This window comes from Protopterus annectens, chromosome 3.part1 (assembly GCF_019279795.1).
Source record: "Protopterus annectens isolate FY-2018-M chromosome 3.part1, PAN1.0, whole genome shotgun sequence".
Classification (NCBI taxonomy): Eukaryota; Metazoa; Chordata; order Ceratodontiformes; family Protopteridae; genus Protopterus; species Protopterus annectens.
In genome coordinates, this window is record NC_056732.1 from 6,899,381 (window position 1) to 6,918,895 (window position 19,515).

At 41.3% G+C, this 19,515-nt stretch overlaps 1 protein-coding gene across 2 annotated transcripts in view; it reads left to right on the forward strand.

Moving 5' to 3' along the window:
• Window positions 1-19,515, forward strand: part of ASNS (asparagine synthetase (glutamine-hydrolyzing)) — a 580,006-nt gene that overhangs the window by 307,725 nt on the left and 252,766 nt on the right. For both annotated transcript variants that reach the window (XM_044066497.1, XM_044066498.1), the window contains exon 7: window positions 14,240-14,366. In XM_044066497.1, the coding sequence (XP_043922432.1) occupies window positions 14,240-14,366 (127 nt within the window). The remainder of the gene's footprint in view (window positions 1-14,239; window positions 14,367-19,515) is intronic.

The window sequence follows — 19,515 nt, forward strand, 5'->3', positions numbered from 1 at the left end:
ATTTATTGAATATCATCAAGGAGGTACAAGAACTGCTGGAGGGTTCTTTAGAAAAGGGAAGGAGTGAATTTTATAGAAGTGAATGGAATTTGTGTGAAGAATAAATGCAGAATAATGCTCAGGATGAGGTGTTAGGTTTAAGGGAAGGCAAGAATTGAGCAGTGTGTGCAGCTGGAGAGCATTACATGATGATAATGGAAACTGTTATTAAGGTATAATTTCTTTTAAGTTGAAGTATGTGAACTTAAAGCATGATGATTTAATAAAGGTGTTTAAAGATACTAATAGAGAGAGAGACACACAGAGCATCTTGGGCAGGACTTGTAGGCAGAATTATGTGTTATGGAATAGTGATGGATATTTTGCATAAGCAACATAAATTATTGGTGGCTGGTAATGTATTGATGTGCTGTGTGGTTTTAGGGTAGAAGTTTTCCAAACTCACATGGCTGTGGGTTTGAGATGTCTGAACCATTTATTTATTGTTTAAAGAGGAATAAGTGTGTATATAGTAAGGTGGAGGAACACAGGGGAAGATGATCTGGTGATTGAGGTTTACAGTCCTTAGCCCCCTATGAGATTTCTTGAGGTGGTATTTGCTTGTGTGCAACTTAGGAGTGATTGGCACTTGCTTGGAATGTTTTGCTTTGTATGATCTCTGAACTTTATATAATCTCTGAACTTGCATCATGTCAGAGAAAAAGAGAGACAGGCATTTATTTCTTCTGTTCCAGTCACTCTTTCTCCAAAGGGCAGCAATTTCAAACATGACTACAGTAAAGTAAGGGGGTGTAGAGGACAATATCCAGAATGGTTTATTTTCCCTTGCGTTTCATTTGTTTTGTTATTGTACAACTTAGAGTACTTTGAGTACATACGTTACAAGGATTTCTGTAAATGAGGTCCGAGTTTCAAGCAATTTTTGCTGGATTATTGTATTTTGAGATGTCTTTTGTTGAGAAGTCGAAAAGTGGGTTTGGTTCTTGTGCCTTGGTTGGTTTGTGATGAGTGTTCTTCCAGTCCAGTCTTGAAAAAGAGCAGCAAGGTCCATTACATCTTCTAAAGCTAGGTGTGGTGAGGAGTATATAACAGCATGGTGAAAACTTGATCATTTTGTCAGTGTTAAAGTTGCTTTGAGTTATGCATAAGAAATGTTTCCATTTACTGTCTCAATTTTTTTGCCTTGTTAGTTAATCTTGTATTGTGGTTTCACAATGCACAGTATATTCATCGCACAAGTGTTTAGCCTTTTTTTTTTTTTTTTCTATCTTTAGTTCAGTAGTGATTTCTAGAGGGACTTCCACTTACCACGCCAGCCATTTATGATCATCTCTCCTGCATGGGGAATTTTTTGACAGCTAAATGTATAAGCAGCGCAGTTACTGGCTATCTGTCCAATGCCAGTAGTGTTTTTCTCTTAGTGGCTATGATCTTGTTAATATTGGAAGTGCTTATTAAGTACTAATATCCTGATAAAGAGATCCTTTTACTTAGAATTAGGAGATTTGACTTTCGTTATAGTATTTTATAATGCCTATAATACTTCTAAATTTAATAATGATGGTCATCCTTGCTACTTTTGTTAGAGTATGTTGTGTCGGAATCTGTTTCTCTATAGTTGATTTGTTTTCATCCATACCTTACTTACCAGGAATGAATATGTGTGAAGAAATAATTTTTGAAGATAGGCAATTATCCCATAAAGAAAAGATAGCGAGTGTGTGTTTAATGGACATGGTATTAAAAAACAATTTTTTGGTATTTAATGGTGAATTTTTTCAACAAACACAAGGGGTAGCCATGGGGAGAGCCTGTGCTCCCACTTTTGCGAACTTGGTTTTGGCAAGATGGGAGGAAACCTACATCCTGAATTCAAAATTCAACTCCTGCTGGACATTATATTGAAGGTTTTTAGACTATATAGTTATTTTTTGGGTAGCCAGTAGGGAGATGTTTGAAGAATTTATGGAATACATTGGTCAAACAACAGATTTTCTTAAATTCACGCACCGTATGTCATACGACACCCTACAATATCTGGATTTGGAAATTTACAAAAAGAATAAGCTAGAATCTAGGATTTACAGAAAACCCACTTTTTATAATTCCTTTCTTCATTTTAAAAGTGCACACCCTTCACACTGTAAGAGAAATATAGTGAAGGGACAGTTTGTAAGGGGGTGCCATATGACTAGTGCTGATAGTGATTTTATAGTTGAATGTAATTTTTTGGAGAAAATGTTTGCTGAAAGAGGCTATCCTAAGGAATTTGTGGAAAATATTAGGAAAGAGATTGAAAATAGTAGAAAAAATAAATTTAAACCAATTAAAGGAGATAGAATTAATAGTAATAATGGTAATATTGTAATAGGAAAAGAAGATCTAAATGCTACTAATAATTTTCATCAAGCATTCGTTTTGGAATATAATGTAATAAATAATAATATTAGAAATGTATTTCAGAAGGAGTGGAATAGATTTGTTTCCCTTACTGACTTGGAGGGTATTTTTGGACTACCTTTTAAGGTAGTGTATAAAAATTCGAGTAGTATAAAAAACATCTTAGAAAATAAAGAAAGAAAGAAAAAACACATATAGGGGTAAAAGAAAATGCACATATAAGTGCGGACATTGTAACCAGTGTGAATACATTATGAACACTAATGAAATTTATCTTGAGTGTAGGAAAAAGTGGATCAAGAGTAAAGGGTACTACAACTGTGATTCAAAGGGGTTAGTATATCTAGCTGTTTGCCACAAATGTAAATCTTTTTATGTGGGGAAAACAGAAAGGACCCTAAAAAGAAGACTATATGAACATGTCTATGACATGTCCAAGGGTAAGGAAACTAACACCCTATTTAAACATTCCAAGGAATGTGATGGTTGTAAATTCCATTTTACAGTACTTGAACAAATTAATAAAGATATAAGGGGTGGCCCATGGGAGGAACAAGTAGAATATAGAGAATTATGGTGGCAAGTAACCCTGGAATCGGGGGAAAAAGTCCAGAGCTAAATTACTTTTTCTATTTTGCCACTTTTAAAACTGAGGGCTGCTAAGCTTTGAATTGTGTTCAATGAATGTAATATTTCTTGTGGACTGAAGATGTCATTGTTGCCTATAATGGCTTGTTAAAAGAAATTCAAAACCAATTCACGCTTTTTTAGTTTTTAAAGTACATTTTATTTATTTTATAGTTTTTTTAAAACCGTGTTTATTTATTGTAATCTAAAATTTTATGTATTGATGGTAAATCTTATAAATTACTACACAGAATGGTTAAGAAAGTCAATTCAATAGCAACACGATGGGAATGAAGAATAAGTGAATATTCATGAGGTTATTTAAATATTCATATATTTCAACTGAGTATTGGTTTATTTCTCAGTTGGAATTTTGAATTCATTGGTTCTTGGCTTTTAGAGAAAATATAAAATAATTATAATGAGGTTTAGGCTGTACATCTGAGGAAGTCTGATTTATGTAGACGAAAACGCGGAATTTTTAATACAAGGCATTTATGGTATTTTAATTGCAGTTTCTCAATAAACTATGAGTGTTCCAGCATTAATTCATCTGTTTCTTTCGCCAGTGGCACCCTGTTTGTTTTTACCAGTTGTTTCCTTGGGAGTGCTACCTGCATTTTTTGCTTATGTGTTACCATGTACTGTAAATGTTTCTTACACTTGTAGTAAGAGTAGTAAACATTATTTAGTACATAGTCACTTAGAAGGCACTAGTTGCCCATATATTATTTTTGAGCAACCATTGATAAAGTTTTCCCTGTGGTAATTTCTATAGTTGTTCCTGTGTTTCGAAATTGATTAGCAGTAAGAAAGTGGAGGCCGGAAATGGATTTTTTTTAGGTATATAGCAAATGTAGGTTTATGCCCCTAATTGCCCATGTGGCCTGGTATGTACTGGGCAGACCAGCTGAAAAAAGTTAAGAAAAACCTGTTATACATTTATTTTTTTTAAATGCACAGTTTAGATTATACTTTACTTAAAGCTACTATTTTGGAAAGTATTAGTTCCACAGATAATTCTAAGGATCATAGGCAGTTCAAGGCTCCTGCATCTTGTGCGTGTTGCTCCTTGCTAGTTCTCACTCTATACTGTACTTCCCTTCACAGGAAGAGCTAAGTCAGTCATGCCTAGGGTGAATTTTGAATATCCATCATATTAGGTCCTATTTTGAAGGAAGATAGTATGCTGAAGCAGGTTTAGAATCCTTGTTGCGATATTTATGATAATGTTTGATTTGTGAAGGTACGAGATCTTGAACTACTAGGTTCCTGAATGCTCAGAAGACAAGACATAGGTCTCCTCTGAGAAGGCTGTATGACACTCTGAGAAGGCTGTATGACACAGTAAAGTGGAATTGTGTTTCCAGTCTTTACTAATAATTTAGGGATTGTAGACATGTGATCTTCTTTGTTAGCAACTTCTGGAGTCTTTCCCTCTGTTTGGTATATCTACTGAGAAACATCTCAAAGGGGGTGTTGATTCTATAATTGGTTTGATCGTTGCAGAATACGAGAACAACAGCCTCATTACATCTGGATGATGTTCCCTTGGTCATCTATGCCAAGTAGAAGAATTTTCTGATAACTGTTGCTACATGGTGATCAAAGAAGAGGGAATTATCAGCTTAGGTTCCTGGGTCTCCGATTACATTTCCATTTTGAATTGGGGCATTGTCAATGCTTATGCTGTGTGCTGGATGGGATATTGCATTTTTAGCATTTCATTTAGGCCCATTTTCAATACATCAGGCATTCATTAATGTAAATTCCTGCTGGAGGGCTTCTGAGTCAGAGGGGTTTGACAATGACTCCCAGTTTGCATGTAAAGACTTGGTATTTTTTTTTTTTTTTGTCTTTAGATCAGAGAAGTAAATATCGAGCAAAAATGGTCCTAACACTGAGCGCTGCTGGACACTTCTGGTCACCTTCATATTCTCTGACGCTGTCTCTGCCCCCTGCACCATATGGGTCGTCTTTTAGCCAGCTTTCTATTCATCTTACCACACTGGGCTGTAGATGTAATGCATTTAGTTTATTAATTATACTAGCATGGGGGATGGTACCACATGCCGTGACCAAATCAAGGTAGGTTATGTTTATGGTGTGACCACAGACAATAGCTTGTGTTACCTACTCTCAAAGAAGTTTAGCAGGTTCATTAGACAGCATCTATGTTTTAGAAAACCAAATTTCTGCAGGTCTATCCTGATGAGATTTCTAATGTCAGTGTTAATTAAGTCTGTTATGTGTTCCATGGCCTTACAGATTTGATTCAGGTAGATGGGCCTGTAGTTTCTGAGGGTCATTAGTAAGGACACCTTTATGGAGTGGCATCACCAGCACTGTATGTCATACTTCTAGGACTGAGCCTGTAGCCAAGCTCAGGTTAATTAACTAATGGAGAGTTTCCACCAAGGCATGCTTAGTACCGTTTGATAAACAGCCTGATATGTTATCTGGTCCCATGGAGAAAGTGTTTTTAGTTGTGGACAGCGCTTTCAGCACAAGTTGTTTGCTGATGATGATGATTGTGTTGCCCACCACTGCTATCAATATGTGATGGCCACCACTGCCACAAATATGTGACATCCCCATGCTGGGCCAGTAATCAAAGAGCCTGAATCCTCACCACTGACACTGGATAGGGACATGCACTTGGAATGCAAATGAATACACTCAGTATTTCCAGATGCAGACCTCTCTGCATCAAGCACAATTTCCCTCAAGATTAAACAGGGAACACACTCAGCCCGGGGTCTGGATGTCTCTATAGCTGTCTCCCTCCAGGTCTACAGTAAGACTCCCCACTGGTACAGCTGTAGGGTTAGGTCTTCAGCAGAGTCTGCAAGCCAAGTCCTCCAGCACCCTCTCTATGAACCCAGTGCTTTGTGTCCCTTCCCTAAGTAGCTGACACACACACTCTTAAGATTTAATTTTCACACACACACACACACCTGGGAAAGGATGGCACAAATTGTCCGCTTTCCTAAGTTTGCCAAGACTATAAGGTAGCACAGCCATAGTCAGTTACTAAAGGGTCTTAAACGGGTATCCAATTATGCTGAGTGAAGTTAATATTAATACAAATGATAGTAGTTGACCAAGACAGCTAGGCCTTCTTGAGTGGCACACAGTGTCACCAAATACAAGTATTCTCAAAGGTTAAGATACTTTTCGCAAGGGCCAGCCACAATAGAAGTTTTAATTATATTTAATAATAAATAGTAAAAGAACATGAAAATACTGAATAGATATTCAACTGCAATTCACTGCAGAGTTTGAATTAACAGTAAGCAGCCCTTGCTTTTTCTGCATATAACCAATCTGATGCTATCCATGTCATTATTGATCATGGATGGCTCTTGGATCAGACAGTGTGAGCAACAGCTTCTGAGCTCAAGCTCCTCCCCTCCCAAGAGCCCCTGCTACCTATAATCTTCAGATATCATTTGCCGTGAATCATAAATGGACATGTCTTCTGCAGTTAGATCTGTAAGTTGAGGTGTAAGTAGTTTAAATTTTGGGTTATTTCTCTTCCTTCTGTCTTTTCCTATTAGTAGCTTAGTTTAGTCTTTTTAGTCTGGTAATAGATTCCCGCCCCTCCGTTAGTCATTGGATTGGTCCCTTAGGGTTTTCCCGCCTTATCCCTTGCTTGTTAGCTTTCCTTTCTCCCTTCTTTGGGTTAGGCAGTTTGTGTGTGGGCGTGTGCTGGGGGGGTTTGTGTTAGTGCTTGGGTAGTATGTTTGACAAACCCTCAGGTTTTAGGTGCTGGTGCCGATGAGGTCAGAAGCTAGCTCCCACTGATAAGCATGAGGAGTGAATCTACTGTCTCGGAGAGCCCCATTTAGAGGTTGAATGTGATATTTGTGCGGGATTCAACCCCAGGGCTCTCTTAGACTGTAGAAATAAGCTTTTGCTCAAAGGGCTAGCTAAAGGGGGTCCCCTGGTCTCGGGCTCCCCCTCCAGAGTCCTGTTGATGCCAAGAGGAAGCCCTCTTCCTCTCGGGACTCTCCTGCTAATAGGCCAAGGCTCTCTGATCCCAGTTCCCTGGATCTGAGCCCAGCTGTAGGGGCATTGGCTCTGGGGTCTTAGACTCTGAGAACCTCGGCTCCCCTAGCTGGATCCGAATCCTCGGAGGCTAGGAGGTCCTCGAATCCAATCGGATCCAAACCCCCCTTGGATCTGACCAGTCCGGATCCTTCCATGGGGTCCTTGGCACTCTCAGATCCATCCACGCCATTAGATCTAACGGCTCCTTTGGAGCCCATCATTATTGATGATCTGCCAGCCACTTTAAAAAGATCAGCTCCAAGACAGGACAGTAGGTCCTCTTCTAGGGACTGCAGACCCACAGCTCAGTCAGGCCATTTTTCTGTTTTCTCTAGTTCTTCCAGGAGTTTGCTGCCTTCAAACATGGATTGCATGAAGAGGATCGTCCTCAAAGCCCAAATTGAACTTGGCTTGTTATTGTCCCCTAGCCACTTGCCAATGGGCTCTTCACCCACATGAGGAACTTCTCTGTTTCTGTCCGACTCATGTGAGTTCGGATTCCCAGGGTCAGAGCTTGCCTATGGAGAGGCCATCTGTGTATGGTAGTGTTCCCATTCCCACACTGCCTGGGTGGTTCAGCTCTGTTGCCTTCGGAGCTGGTGATGCTTCTGTCCCAAGAAGTCTGTGGGTACCACCGAGGTGGGGGTTCTGGTCCAGAGTTTTCAGACCTTCCCTGCCCTTGGGTCCATCCACTTTAGACAGCTTAGGAACAATATTGTCCTGGGAGGTTGATGCTGTGTTGGGGTCTTCCCTTCCTCCCCAGTCGACCCTTCCCTGAGGATGAGCTAGTTCAGCTTATTTCCAACAGGGCGTGGAAGGAGCCAGACATAGTAGAACCAGTCCCCAAGAGAGCGGACAAGTTCCCAAGTCCACAGAAAGACAGAGTTTTGGAGTAAGGGTGTCCCTGTGAATGCCATTGTGGTTGCAGTCACCAAGAAAGTGCTCGCGGAACAGAGCTCTACGGTCCACCCCCCCTACAAGACAGCTGCGGGTGATTGACCGTTTTGTGAAGTGTGTGTATGTTTCAGCTACTTTTGGACTGAGGACTACTAATTATATGGCACATTTCACATGGCTGCAAAGAGATTTGCTGTCTTAGCTTTCCTCTTCCCTTTCAGAGTTGTTGCCTCCAGACAGCCTAAAACTGGTCTCTCCGAAGCTTTCCACTCTTACATCCCTTGCTAATGCCTCAATGAGGTTGATCTCTAATGCAGCTGAGGCCACCTCTCGAGCAGCGGGCAAAGGCATTGCTATCAGGCATCATGCCTGGCTTTACCTTTGCAGGTCCGGGGACAACTTCAAGGCATCCTTTACCAATGCCCTGTTTGACAGATCTACATTGTTTGGTCCTTCTGTCAAGGAAACCCTGACACACAGGAGGGAAAGACTTTGTCTGCAGTTGGGATCATGTTTTCTACTCTCCAATGTTCCCTCTCCAACACTTAGTGGGGTAGTAAGAACTTGTGGTTCCGCAAGGCTCAGTCTTTCTTCTAAGATGCTCTTCAGGAATCCTCTTCTTCCGGCCGTGGAAGGGGATTTGATGGCAGACACCACCCCAGAGGCAGAGGAGGTCTGCAAAATCAGGGCTCCTGAGAACCCTTCTTGGAGAAGCCCCCGCAGTGCTCCTGAAGCTCTGCTCGACTGTCCTGCTCTGGAAGCAGTTGGGGGCCATATCTCCTTGCCACCCTTAGCTTGGGGGACTTTTACCTCAGACCAGTGGGTGCTAAGCATTATGTCCAGGGGATACTTCATATCCTTCAATCCTTTGATCACCCCCCCAATTCAAAAGTCACTCCCGCATGTTCCACCCTGCCAGAGTGAATTAACTCTTACAGAGGTTCAAGACCTTCTTCAAGAAAGAGCCATCCAGGAGAGCCCAACAGGACAATGAGGGTCATGGACTTACTCTCGCTTCTTTTTACTGCCCAAGAAAACCGGGGACCTGTGTCCCATTCTGGACATCAGCAAGTTGAATTTATCAGTTAAGAAGTTGAAGTTCCGGATGGTCATTGATCAGTCCATTGTTCCACTTCTGCGCAAGGACAATTAGATGTGCTCGGTAGATCTCCAGGACACTTACTATCGCATAAAAATCGATAGATGCTCCAGGAGATTCCTGCGCTTCCAGCTGAAGGCCAATCACTATAAGTTCAGAGGCCTGCCCTTTGGTCTCACTTCAGCCCCCCAGGTGTTCATCAAATTTATGGCAGTGGTAGCAGCCCATCTCCAGCTGCAAGGGTTTCAGGTCTGTCCGTACATGGATGATTGGCTCCTCACCGCTCCCACAAGGCATCATCTTACTCTAGCCATGGATTACACGCTCGGCCTATTTCAAGATCAGGGCATTACAGTCAACCTTCTCAAGTCACATCTTCATATGGGTTCTTCTGGACATTGTGTCAGAGACTGCAGCTCTTTCCCTGTGTAGGGTAGACGCGAACTGGGAGCAAGTCCTTCTCCTGGATCAGGAGAGTGTCTCTGCCCATTTAATACTTCAAGCAGTTGGTTCTATGGTGTCAGCAATTCAGCTGGTCCCCTTCGCCAAGTACCACATGTGAGTGCGTCAGTGGATCCTTGCTATACAGTGGTCAGCTCATCTTCACCCTATGTCCATAGCAGTCCGGATATCTTGAGTCTGCTGGTATCACTTAGCGTGGTGGCTCCAGTCCAAATATGATCTGCTAGGGAGACCCTTTTGTCTTCCACACCCCCAGGGCACAGTGACCATGGATTTCTCCCTGTTGAAGTGGGGGTACATTTTCAGGGAAGGACGGTCCAAGGCACGTAGTCCCCATCAGAGACCAAGTTGCAGATCAGTGTCCTAGAGATGAGAGCAGTCCTTCTATTGTTGCAAGCCTTCCAGGACCATCTCCCTCTGGGGACTGTGGCAGTTCAGACATACAACATGGAGGTAGTTGGTACATAAAAAGCAGGTGGGACACGATCATATCCTCTGTACAAAGAGGCCATAAGAGTGTCTGAAATGGGCTATGTCCTCCAGGCACTTTCTTCTTGGAACTCATATTCCTGATGATTTCAGTGTGTTGGCAGACAAGTTCAGCAAATCTATCCTGAGTCCCCATAAGTGGTCCCTGAACCAGTCAACGGCAAGACAGATTTTCAACCATTGGGGTCTCCCGTGCTGCAATCTATTTGCCTCCTTGATCAATCACAAATGCAGCCAATACTTTGCCCTGATTCCCCCACCGGGGGAATCACCCAGGGATGCTCTGATTCATGATTGGCCACTGGGACTTCTCTACGCCTATCCTCCAACGCCCTTCATTCCCAAAGTCTTACAAAATGCCATTCACCTGAAGGCTCACCTCATCCTCATTGCCACTTTCTGGCCTCGTCAGATGTGGTTCTCCCTCCTCTGGTGTCATCTAAAATATCTACCCTGGATATTCGATCCAGCCCAGGATCTCATTTCCCATCTCTGGGGGTATCCTCTTCCCAACCTTCAATCCCTGCAGCTGACAGCTTGGTACCTCCACTTCCAGTGGTTGTCAGCCAGATTAAGCTGCCTTCTCCGGAGAAGGACATCATTTTGGCCTCCCAGACACCTACTACTAAAAAGTTAATTCCAGCAAATGGAAGAGGTTTTTCTCTATGTGCTCATCAGCATGACATAGATCCTTTTCCTGCTCCTATTCCAGACATGCTTTCCAGATGATAGAGAGGACGGTCTCCGGTTGGTCGGCAGAGTACCATTCCTATCCTCTCTGCTTCAACATGGAGTGAGCTTCTTGACAATTAAGCTTCAATTGGTGGCTATTTCTAACTTTCACCTAAATGACAGCCCTACATTTTCTTCTAGGCTGTTCAGGGCTTTTCTTAAGGGTGTTTTCTTGCTCAGGCCTCCTTTCAAAGATCCATCTCCTCCTTGGGATCTTACTTTGATGCTGCAGTCCCTGACACAACCTCCCTTTCAGCTTGCGAAGTGTGATATTAAGTTTCTGTCTTGGAAGACAGAATTTGTGGTGGCTATTGCTTTGGCCAAGAGAGTTTCTGAAGTGCAGGCTGTTTGCATAAAACCTCCCTTCATGGTTTTTCACAAAAATAGGGTCTCTCTCCTGACCAATCCTTCCTTCATTCCTAAAGTAGCCTCAAAGTCTAACCTTAATCAGTCAATTCAACTTCCCGTCTTTTTCGAACAAAGGGGAATACAATCTGCATTGTTTAGATGTTTACAGGCAGCTACATTTTTATTTGAACAGAACTGAGACTTTTCGAAAATCAGATCAACTTTTCATGTCATTCTCTCAGGCCAGGAAAGGTAAGACCATTTCCAGAGTGCCTATTTCACATTGGATTGCTTGTTGCATAGCTCATATCTATGAAAGCAATCGCATTGATCTTCCCAGGCCAGTAAAAGTCCATTCTACCAGGTTGTTGACTACTACTTTGGCCTTCTGGGCAAGAACTTCCTTGGATGACATTTGTGCTGCTGCTACTTGGTCAAATCTTCATACCTTTTTCATAGTTTCATAGTAGTGTACTAGGCTATCTGCCCGGGGGCATTTATAAGCCTAGCCAACAGTGATGTGGCTTCCGCCACCCCGTATTATATAGTTGCGCCTCTCTAGTAGTGACACATGTGGGGCCCCATTATTTAGTAAACTATACCTCTGTCTAGTAGTGACACTGAGGTGACTCCCGGGGTAAACTTGCGATCTCCCATCCATGCATCGAGATTTTTCTTGAACAGTGCCAATGAAGGGCTCTGTCTCACATGAACTGGGATTTTGTTCCAGAGTATGGGTAACCTCTGTGTTATGAATCTATCCCTCCAGCATGTCCTATTCATATTTGTGCAGAGGTTGAAATCTTTAGCTCGGTGGTTCTGGTGGATTTGGATTTTTGAGATGGAGCATGTCCATCAGTTCTTGGTTGGACATGGCCCTATATGTTAGGCACAAATCACCTCTGAGCAGGCGGTATGCTACTAAATAGAGCTGGAGTTTCTTTAATCTAGCTGGATAAGGCACATGTTTGAGACCTATGATCCTCTTGGTGAGGTACTTCTGGGGTCTTTCCAGTTGTTGCATGTGCCGGGTGAGATACATCCCAAATGGAGCATTATATTCAATCATGGGCCTGACAAGGGAGGAATGTAGAGGTACAATGACCTCCTTTGATCTGGATGAGAATCCCTTCATGATGAGATGGGCAAGGTAGAATGTCTTTCTGACCACTTTGGCAACATGGTTGTCAAAGGAGAGGTCACTATCGACTTGAGTCCCCAGGTCTCTGATTACTTCTTCTGTATTCAGTGGGTTATTGTCTATGTGATAATTTGTGGGTACTTTGTTTTTCCCAAAGGGGATGATTATACATTTTTTGGCGTTAAGTTTGAGGCCATGATTCCGGCACCAGTTGTCCGTTTTGACACATTAAAACTGGACTCAGCGTCCAGGGGCAGAACTTTGTTTGGTTCTTCTGTGCTCCAGCATATCCTCTTTGAGATCTCCCAGGGTTATGGATAGCTGAGGACTCTGACCCATCTGTGATCAATAATTACACAGATAACATCAGATAAAGAGTTATGTACTTAAAATAACTTGGAATCTGTGCTATCCGGTGTAATTGTTCATCACATTCCCACCCTACTTCTGGTGACCAGGGATACATGGAGTAATGGTGTGTTAGTACTACTGTTCCTTATTTTAGACAGTTTCACTGTCTTTGTTTTTATCTATTAAACTCAATCTGAGGATTATGGGTAGCAGGGGCTCTTGGAGGGGGAGGAGCTTGAGCTCAGACGCTGTCGCTCACACTGCTGGCTCAGATCCAAGACCCATCCGTGATGAATAATGGCACATAACACAGATTCCAAGTTATTGTAAGTACAGAACTCTTTTTCTCAAGCAGAAGTGCAATAGGTAGGAACTATGCAAATGGATGTGTACGTCTTGTGTATCTGGGCATATTCTCCATCTGTGATGCATACCACCACACAAACCAGGGATACAACTTAAGAATTTTGAAATGGTGCCTTTCATAATGTAGACAACATTACCAAAGTATCCACCAGCAGTGGGCAACTAAAGGATTTCAGAGCATGATTGAAATGTGCTGTTTTGCTATTTCATAGTATTTATGGCTGTGCCAGTAGGATTAGACAGTAACAGAACAACAACACTGACTCCAAAGAAGACGTTTTACATCTAAAAAATGGAAAACCATTCTTTGAAGGGTACAGATCATGGAGAGATGCCAACTTACTTCTTTTTCTACAGTACACGGAAAATGTTCTACATATTTTCTACTGTGGATTGTTGAGGCACAGTGTAGCATTGTGCCCATAGTTTATGTATGTATCTAAATGTGATTCTTCCAAAGAAAACAGTTTGTCAGCTGAAATCTTCACCATAGCAGTAGATATTTATGTCCGATATCAGTGTAGTAAGAGTTTTAACCTTCCTTATTCCTGCTGAACATGTACATCAGTTTAGACTGCAGTGTGAATGAAACTGCTACATTGTACCTTATTCCTGCTGGACATGTACATCAGTTTAGACTGCATTGTGAATGAAACTGCTACATTGTACCTTATTCCTGCTGAACGTGTACATCAGTTTAGACTGCATTGTGAATAAGACTGCTACGTTGTACCTTATTCCTGCTGAACATGTACATCAGTTTAGACTGCAGTGTGAATGAAACTGCTACATTGTATTTTATTCCAGCTGAACATGTACGTCAGTTTAGACTGCACTGTGAATGAAACTGCTACATTGTACCTTATTCCTGCTGAACATGTACATCAGTTTAGACTGCAGTGTGAATGAACCTGTTACATTGTACCTTATTCCTGCTGAACATGTACTTCAGTTTAGACTGCAGTGTGAATGAACCTGCTACATTGTACCTTATTCCTGCTGAACATGTACTTCAGTTTAGACTGCAGTGTGAATGAAACTGCTACATTGTACAGTGGCTGAACACAATTAGGGTTTTAAAAAGGTAGTGTTGAGGTTATGTATATGGAGATGGAGACTGAGAGAAGTAAGATTTCCTGTTAGAGATGTACATTGTCAAGAGTTTTTTTTTATTGGACAGGTAGTATAAATATGGGAAGTATGTGATGTGCCTTCTACAGCCTATCAATGTACTAGTCATTTAATCATGCTATATTCTTTTCCAAAAATGCTAGGTGGCAAACTTTATTGGTAGTGAGCACCATGAAGTGACTTTTACTCCTGAGGAGGGTATCAGCTGTTTAGATGATGTCATACGTACCTTGGAATCTTATGACATCACAACAGTACGAGCATCTGTAGGTAAGTTGTTTTATCTTTTTCTGTACTGCCTCCTGAGTTTAAAAAATAACAGTAGCTATTAGCAATTGGTGACATGAACATGGAAGAAATGAGAATGAAGATTAGTGTCACCGCTAGGGCAGGGTGAAAGCGGGCAACTGCTTTGGGTACTGGCTGTTAGGGGAGTGTGAATAGTACTTCAGAAAAGTTGCCAAATGCATGAAAATGCAGTATTGCCATAGGTATTGTGGCTGATATTGAGGCTGTTTAAATGAATTCATTTAAACATTACAATTGCAGCAAGGAGTTAGTACATGCTCTGTGTAACAGTTTTGCAGGATTGTTTTTTTTTTTTTTTCAGTCCTGACCTTTAATTAGAGAGGTCACCAGTCTGGGAACTGGCCAAGGTGCGCCCATTGACTTAACCACAGATTTGCTACATTAATGTGAATTTTTCTACTTTGTATCAAGTACCGTTTTTGAAGAAAATTTCTCCGGTAATTTTTCAGCAGTTCAAAGTATTACTTTAATTTACTTGAGAAAAAAAAATCCCTTAACAAAGGTGTGTACTACAGGCAATATACTAAGTAAAATAACACAAAAAAGTTGCTAAATGATCTGTGTACATTTAGCCCAATCTCTAATTGCAGAGTGAAAAACGTAGGAAATCCAGGCTGTAAGTGACTTTGTGATTTTATTTTCCATGCCTGTCATATTGATTGTAAACTCTGCTGAAGAATACAAGGAACAGTCTTCCCTCTTGGCTGTCATTCTGCAGAGCTTCTTGCTGACATTGTAGGCATCAGTGGTCATTGCTGTCCATTTGCTAGTAGCCCTGTGACATTGTGCCTTTGTTGTTGTCTTTTTAGAATTTTTTTTTTTAATTCCCTGTCAACTTCTATTTATATATTCTGTTAGTTGTCTTTGTCGGTGGGGGGGTGGTCAGTTGAGATTCTTTTTTCACTTAAACATTCTTCCTTGACCATTTTAAATGCATGTCAGTGGAGAATTTAAACTTTTCATCTTTGATCTTGGCTCCTCTCAAGGAAGGATGCAAAACAATGTCCTAAGTATTGAAGCCCCTCGCTGATGGGTCCCTGATTGAGTTCTTCCCCACCAGCCATTCTGGTATTTTGTAATGTTTTGTCTTCAGGGACATCCGTTCAGCTATATTAAAGAACGCTGTGAAGTAAAGTGCTGGTTCTTACTGATTTATATCCCTCAGGTCCACAACTTCTCTTTTGCCACTCGCACTGGTCAGAAATCAAACCTTGCTCTTGGCTTTAAAGTCCTGCATTCTTATACATAAATGGCATGCTAAATGTCCATCTGGCCATCAGATTACCAACCAAACATGCATTGGCATTGTATTTACTGTCTCAGGTGGGAACACAGTTTTGACCACTGTTGTAGGTGCCAGAAATTTATCCAGTCAGTTAGGGGAAAGAATGAAAAGCTTTTGTATCCAGGAAACATAGCAGTCATTGAAGAGCTCTTAACTCAGGAGATGAAAAGGATCCCCTAGTCAGCCCCATGTTTAGAACATCACCACAAGGACAGACACTCGGGGACTGGGTTGGTGCTTGACACTTCAAAAGACATGCCTGGAGTTCAGCCACCCACCTCTCCTTACATTTCTCTGCAAGGGTTATCACTTGTTCATCTCTAACTCATATAACAAGGAGGCATGGGGTTTCGTTTAGATGCTTTAATACAAATAAAAACATCAGGATGGATAGCAGCATCATTAAATCCGAATGAGCTAATTAACAGACAGAGCTTACATACATGCTTACATCTCAACAGCTAACTACAAAATGGCAGTCAGACTTGCACGTGCTCAGTATTTATGCACTTGTGCAAGCTCTTGATTACATTCTTAAAGGTATATGCACACATATTGATCTACATCCTCCCTCTTAAAATGATTGCCCTTTATACAAAACAATATCAGAGATAGACATGCATTACTATATATATTGGAAACAAAACACAATGTTCATGCCCAAGTTGCTTCATATCTGCTACAGGGTTTATAGATTCGAGTACATCTCGTAACATAACAGTTGGGACCAAATTTAGCAATGGTGACAGTCTGCGGTGCACAACCCATGTTAGGGACTTCTGGATTCGTCACAGGAACAGGAATACTCTCTGGAACTTCCTCTGGAATTGGAACACTGAACAACTTACTCTGAGCTGGAGTCTATCTCACAGGCTATGTGCTGTAATATAGGCTCAGACACCGGTCACAAATGCTTCTGATTCTGCCTAAAGATTGCTCCTTCTGATTCCACATTGTATGATCTCTGTTCTGGACCAGTATTCTTCATGTCACGAATTTGATCATAACCTTTGGACATTTCCATCTTTACCACTTCTCCTTCTCATAATGGATTGAGCGCATTGCTAGTCTTATCGTAGTAAGACTTCTGGGTTAAGCACTTCTTCAACAGATTGGCTTTTACTAACCTGTTGTTTTTGACACATGGAACCAACAATTGACTGCTGATTGGTAATGTGGTTCTGGTTTGTCTCAACAAAAGTCTCTGAGCAGGTGAACCAAGATGAGTATCATTAGGAACATTTCTGTGATTCAAGAGATTCAGGAAAACATCTCTGTTATCTGGTTTTGACCTCTCAAGAAACTGCTTTGCACTTTGAACTGCACGTTCTGCCAAACCATTTGACTGCGGGTACTCTGGACTACTTGTGACATAAGTAAAGTCCCATTCTTCAGCAAATCTGTTGACTTGTGAACTGTATGCCATTTTCAGAAATAACTGTGCGGGCTACCATGCACTGCAAAATAACACTTCATCTCAGTAATGACAGTACTGGATGCTAGGTTAGGAAGTAAGTCAGTCTTGACCCAACTGGAGTAAGAGTCTAGTAACACCAAATAGTTGCCCATTCCACTCGAAGATGTCTATGGCTATTGTTGACCAAGGTAGTTCCTGAATCTGGTTAAGCTGAATTGGTTTCTTCCTTCTGTTCATGTGGCTTTGTACTATTACACGCTGAACAAGATGAAAGTGCACTCTCAATGTCTTGTACCATAGAAGGCCAAAATACCAGACCTCTCACGCTTCTTTTGGTAGATTCAGTTCCTGGGTGACCACAATGCAAGATAGTAATGTGCTCTGTGTGCAAGGACTTTGGAACAGTTACTTTCGGACCTTTCATTATACCACCTGTCAGCCAAAATCTCATCTCTGTATGGAAAATAAACTAGATTGCTTTGATGGGCATCCTTGAATGATCATGTTTGAGCCTTTGTAAAACTGGATCCATGGCTGTGTGATCTTTCAACTCATCAAGACATGTGGAAAAAACATCTCTCACTTCCATGACTTCAGAATCAAGGTTTTCATTCTTGTGCTGCTTGTGATATTTCTGGGTGATCTGGATAATGTATCAGCAACATAAAGAAGTTTGCCTTTGTTGTAGACAAAATTGAAATTATAGTTTTGCAATCTCAGCATCATACGTTGCAGCCTGGCTGGAGCTGAATGTATTAACTTTCTAAAGATTGTGACTAGAGGTTGGTGGTCTGTTTTGATCTAGATAGGTCTACCATAAACATAAGCATGGAACTTTGAACATGCAAACACAATTGCCAAAAGCTCTTTCTCGATCTGGGCATACTGCATTTCAGCTTGGGTAAGAGTTTTCGATGCATAGGCAACAGGTTGTTCCTCTTGTGCTGCACCAAGACCAAATTCCGAAGCATCACAGGAAAGTGTAACTGGTTTGTGAACATCATAGTATCTGAGCATTGGTGGACTAGCAATTCTGTTTCAGGACATCATATGCTCTTTGGTGTTGATCTAAACAAGGCCAGGATACATCTTTATGCGTCAGTTCTCTGAGTGGTGATGATAGTTAGGCAAGTTCAGAACTTGCCTAAGTAGTTGACCATTCCAAGAAAACATTGCAGGACTTGAACATTGTCTGGACCTGGCATCTCGAGAATGACTGACTGTTTTGAAGGGTTTAGTTGTAGGCCTGTAGTCGTAAATAAATGGCCAACATAAGTAACTTCTTCTAGCCTGAATTTGCATTTGTGTGGAATGTGCTTAAGATTCACTTGACGTGCACTTTCTAGAACTTTTCTGAGGTTTGTGTCATGCTCTGCTTCATCATGATCTCCTACTATGTTATCTAGTATAATAGCGCAAGGATACCCAGAAAGCATTTGCTGTATTGCATGTTGAAAAACTTCACTTGCAGAATTTATCCCAAATGACATTCTCAAAAATCTGTACCTGCCAAACAGAGTACTGAAAGTAGTGAGCAATAAGGATTTTTTTGTTAAGCTGAATTTGTGAAAATGAACTCTTTTCATCTAAGACAGAGAAAATCGTGGCATTTAGCATTAAGGCTGCGGCTTCTTTGACTGTGCGCATTGGATGATGAGGTCTTTTTAATGCTTTGTTCAAATCTCGTTGATCAGTACATAATCTGATGTCATCTGAGCTTTTCTTATGAGCTACCACCATGGAAGATATCCATTTATTTGGAGTTTCGACTGGACAAATCACACCTTGTCTCACCATTTTATTTAGCTTGGCTTTAACTATGTCCTGCATGGCTATTGGAACTTAACATGCTTGCCTAATCACTGCACTGACCTCTGGGTCTAACTTCATGGAGTACATAACTGGAAGTTTGCCTAGTTTGTCCTGGAAAAGATCAGCATAGGTGGGAAAAATGTGCTGGGCAAAATTAGAGTAGTGGTGTTTTAAGCTAACATGGTGAACTTCCTTATTAAATGAACATAGTCCTATTTTCAAACTGTCTCTGAGCCCTGATAATGACAAAATGTGCCTCTTGGCCACATAAAATAACAAGTCGTAGCTTCTTCTAGCAGAGTAACATGAAAGCACTGAGCCTTCGTTTTGAATTTCTTCACCTCCATAAGCAACAAGCTTTGCACACCTTGCCAAATCAAGCCTTTCACCTTTACACACTCTAGTAAATATTTCTGCAGACATAACATTGCACTTAGAACCTGTATCAGCTTTGAGCTCTCTGGGTTTGCCATTTATCCGACAAGTACAAAATACTTCATTCTTTGCCCTTAAATCTACTACATTGACTGTTTCATGAAGCACTGACACACCATCAGCATAGAGTAGACTTGCCACTGTTTAACTGATCAACTCGT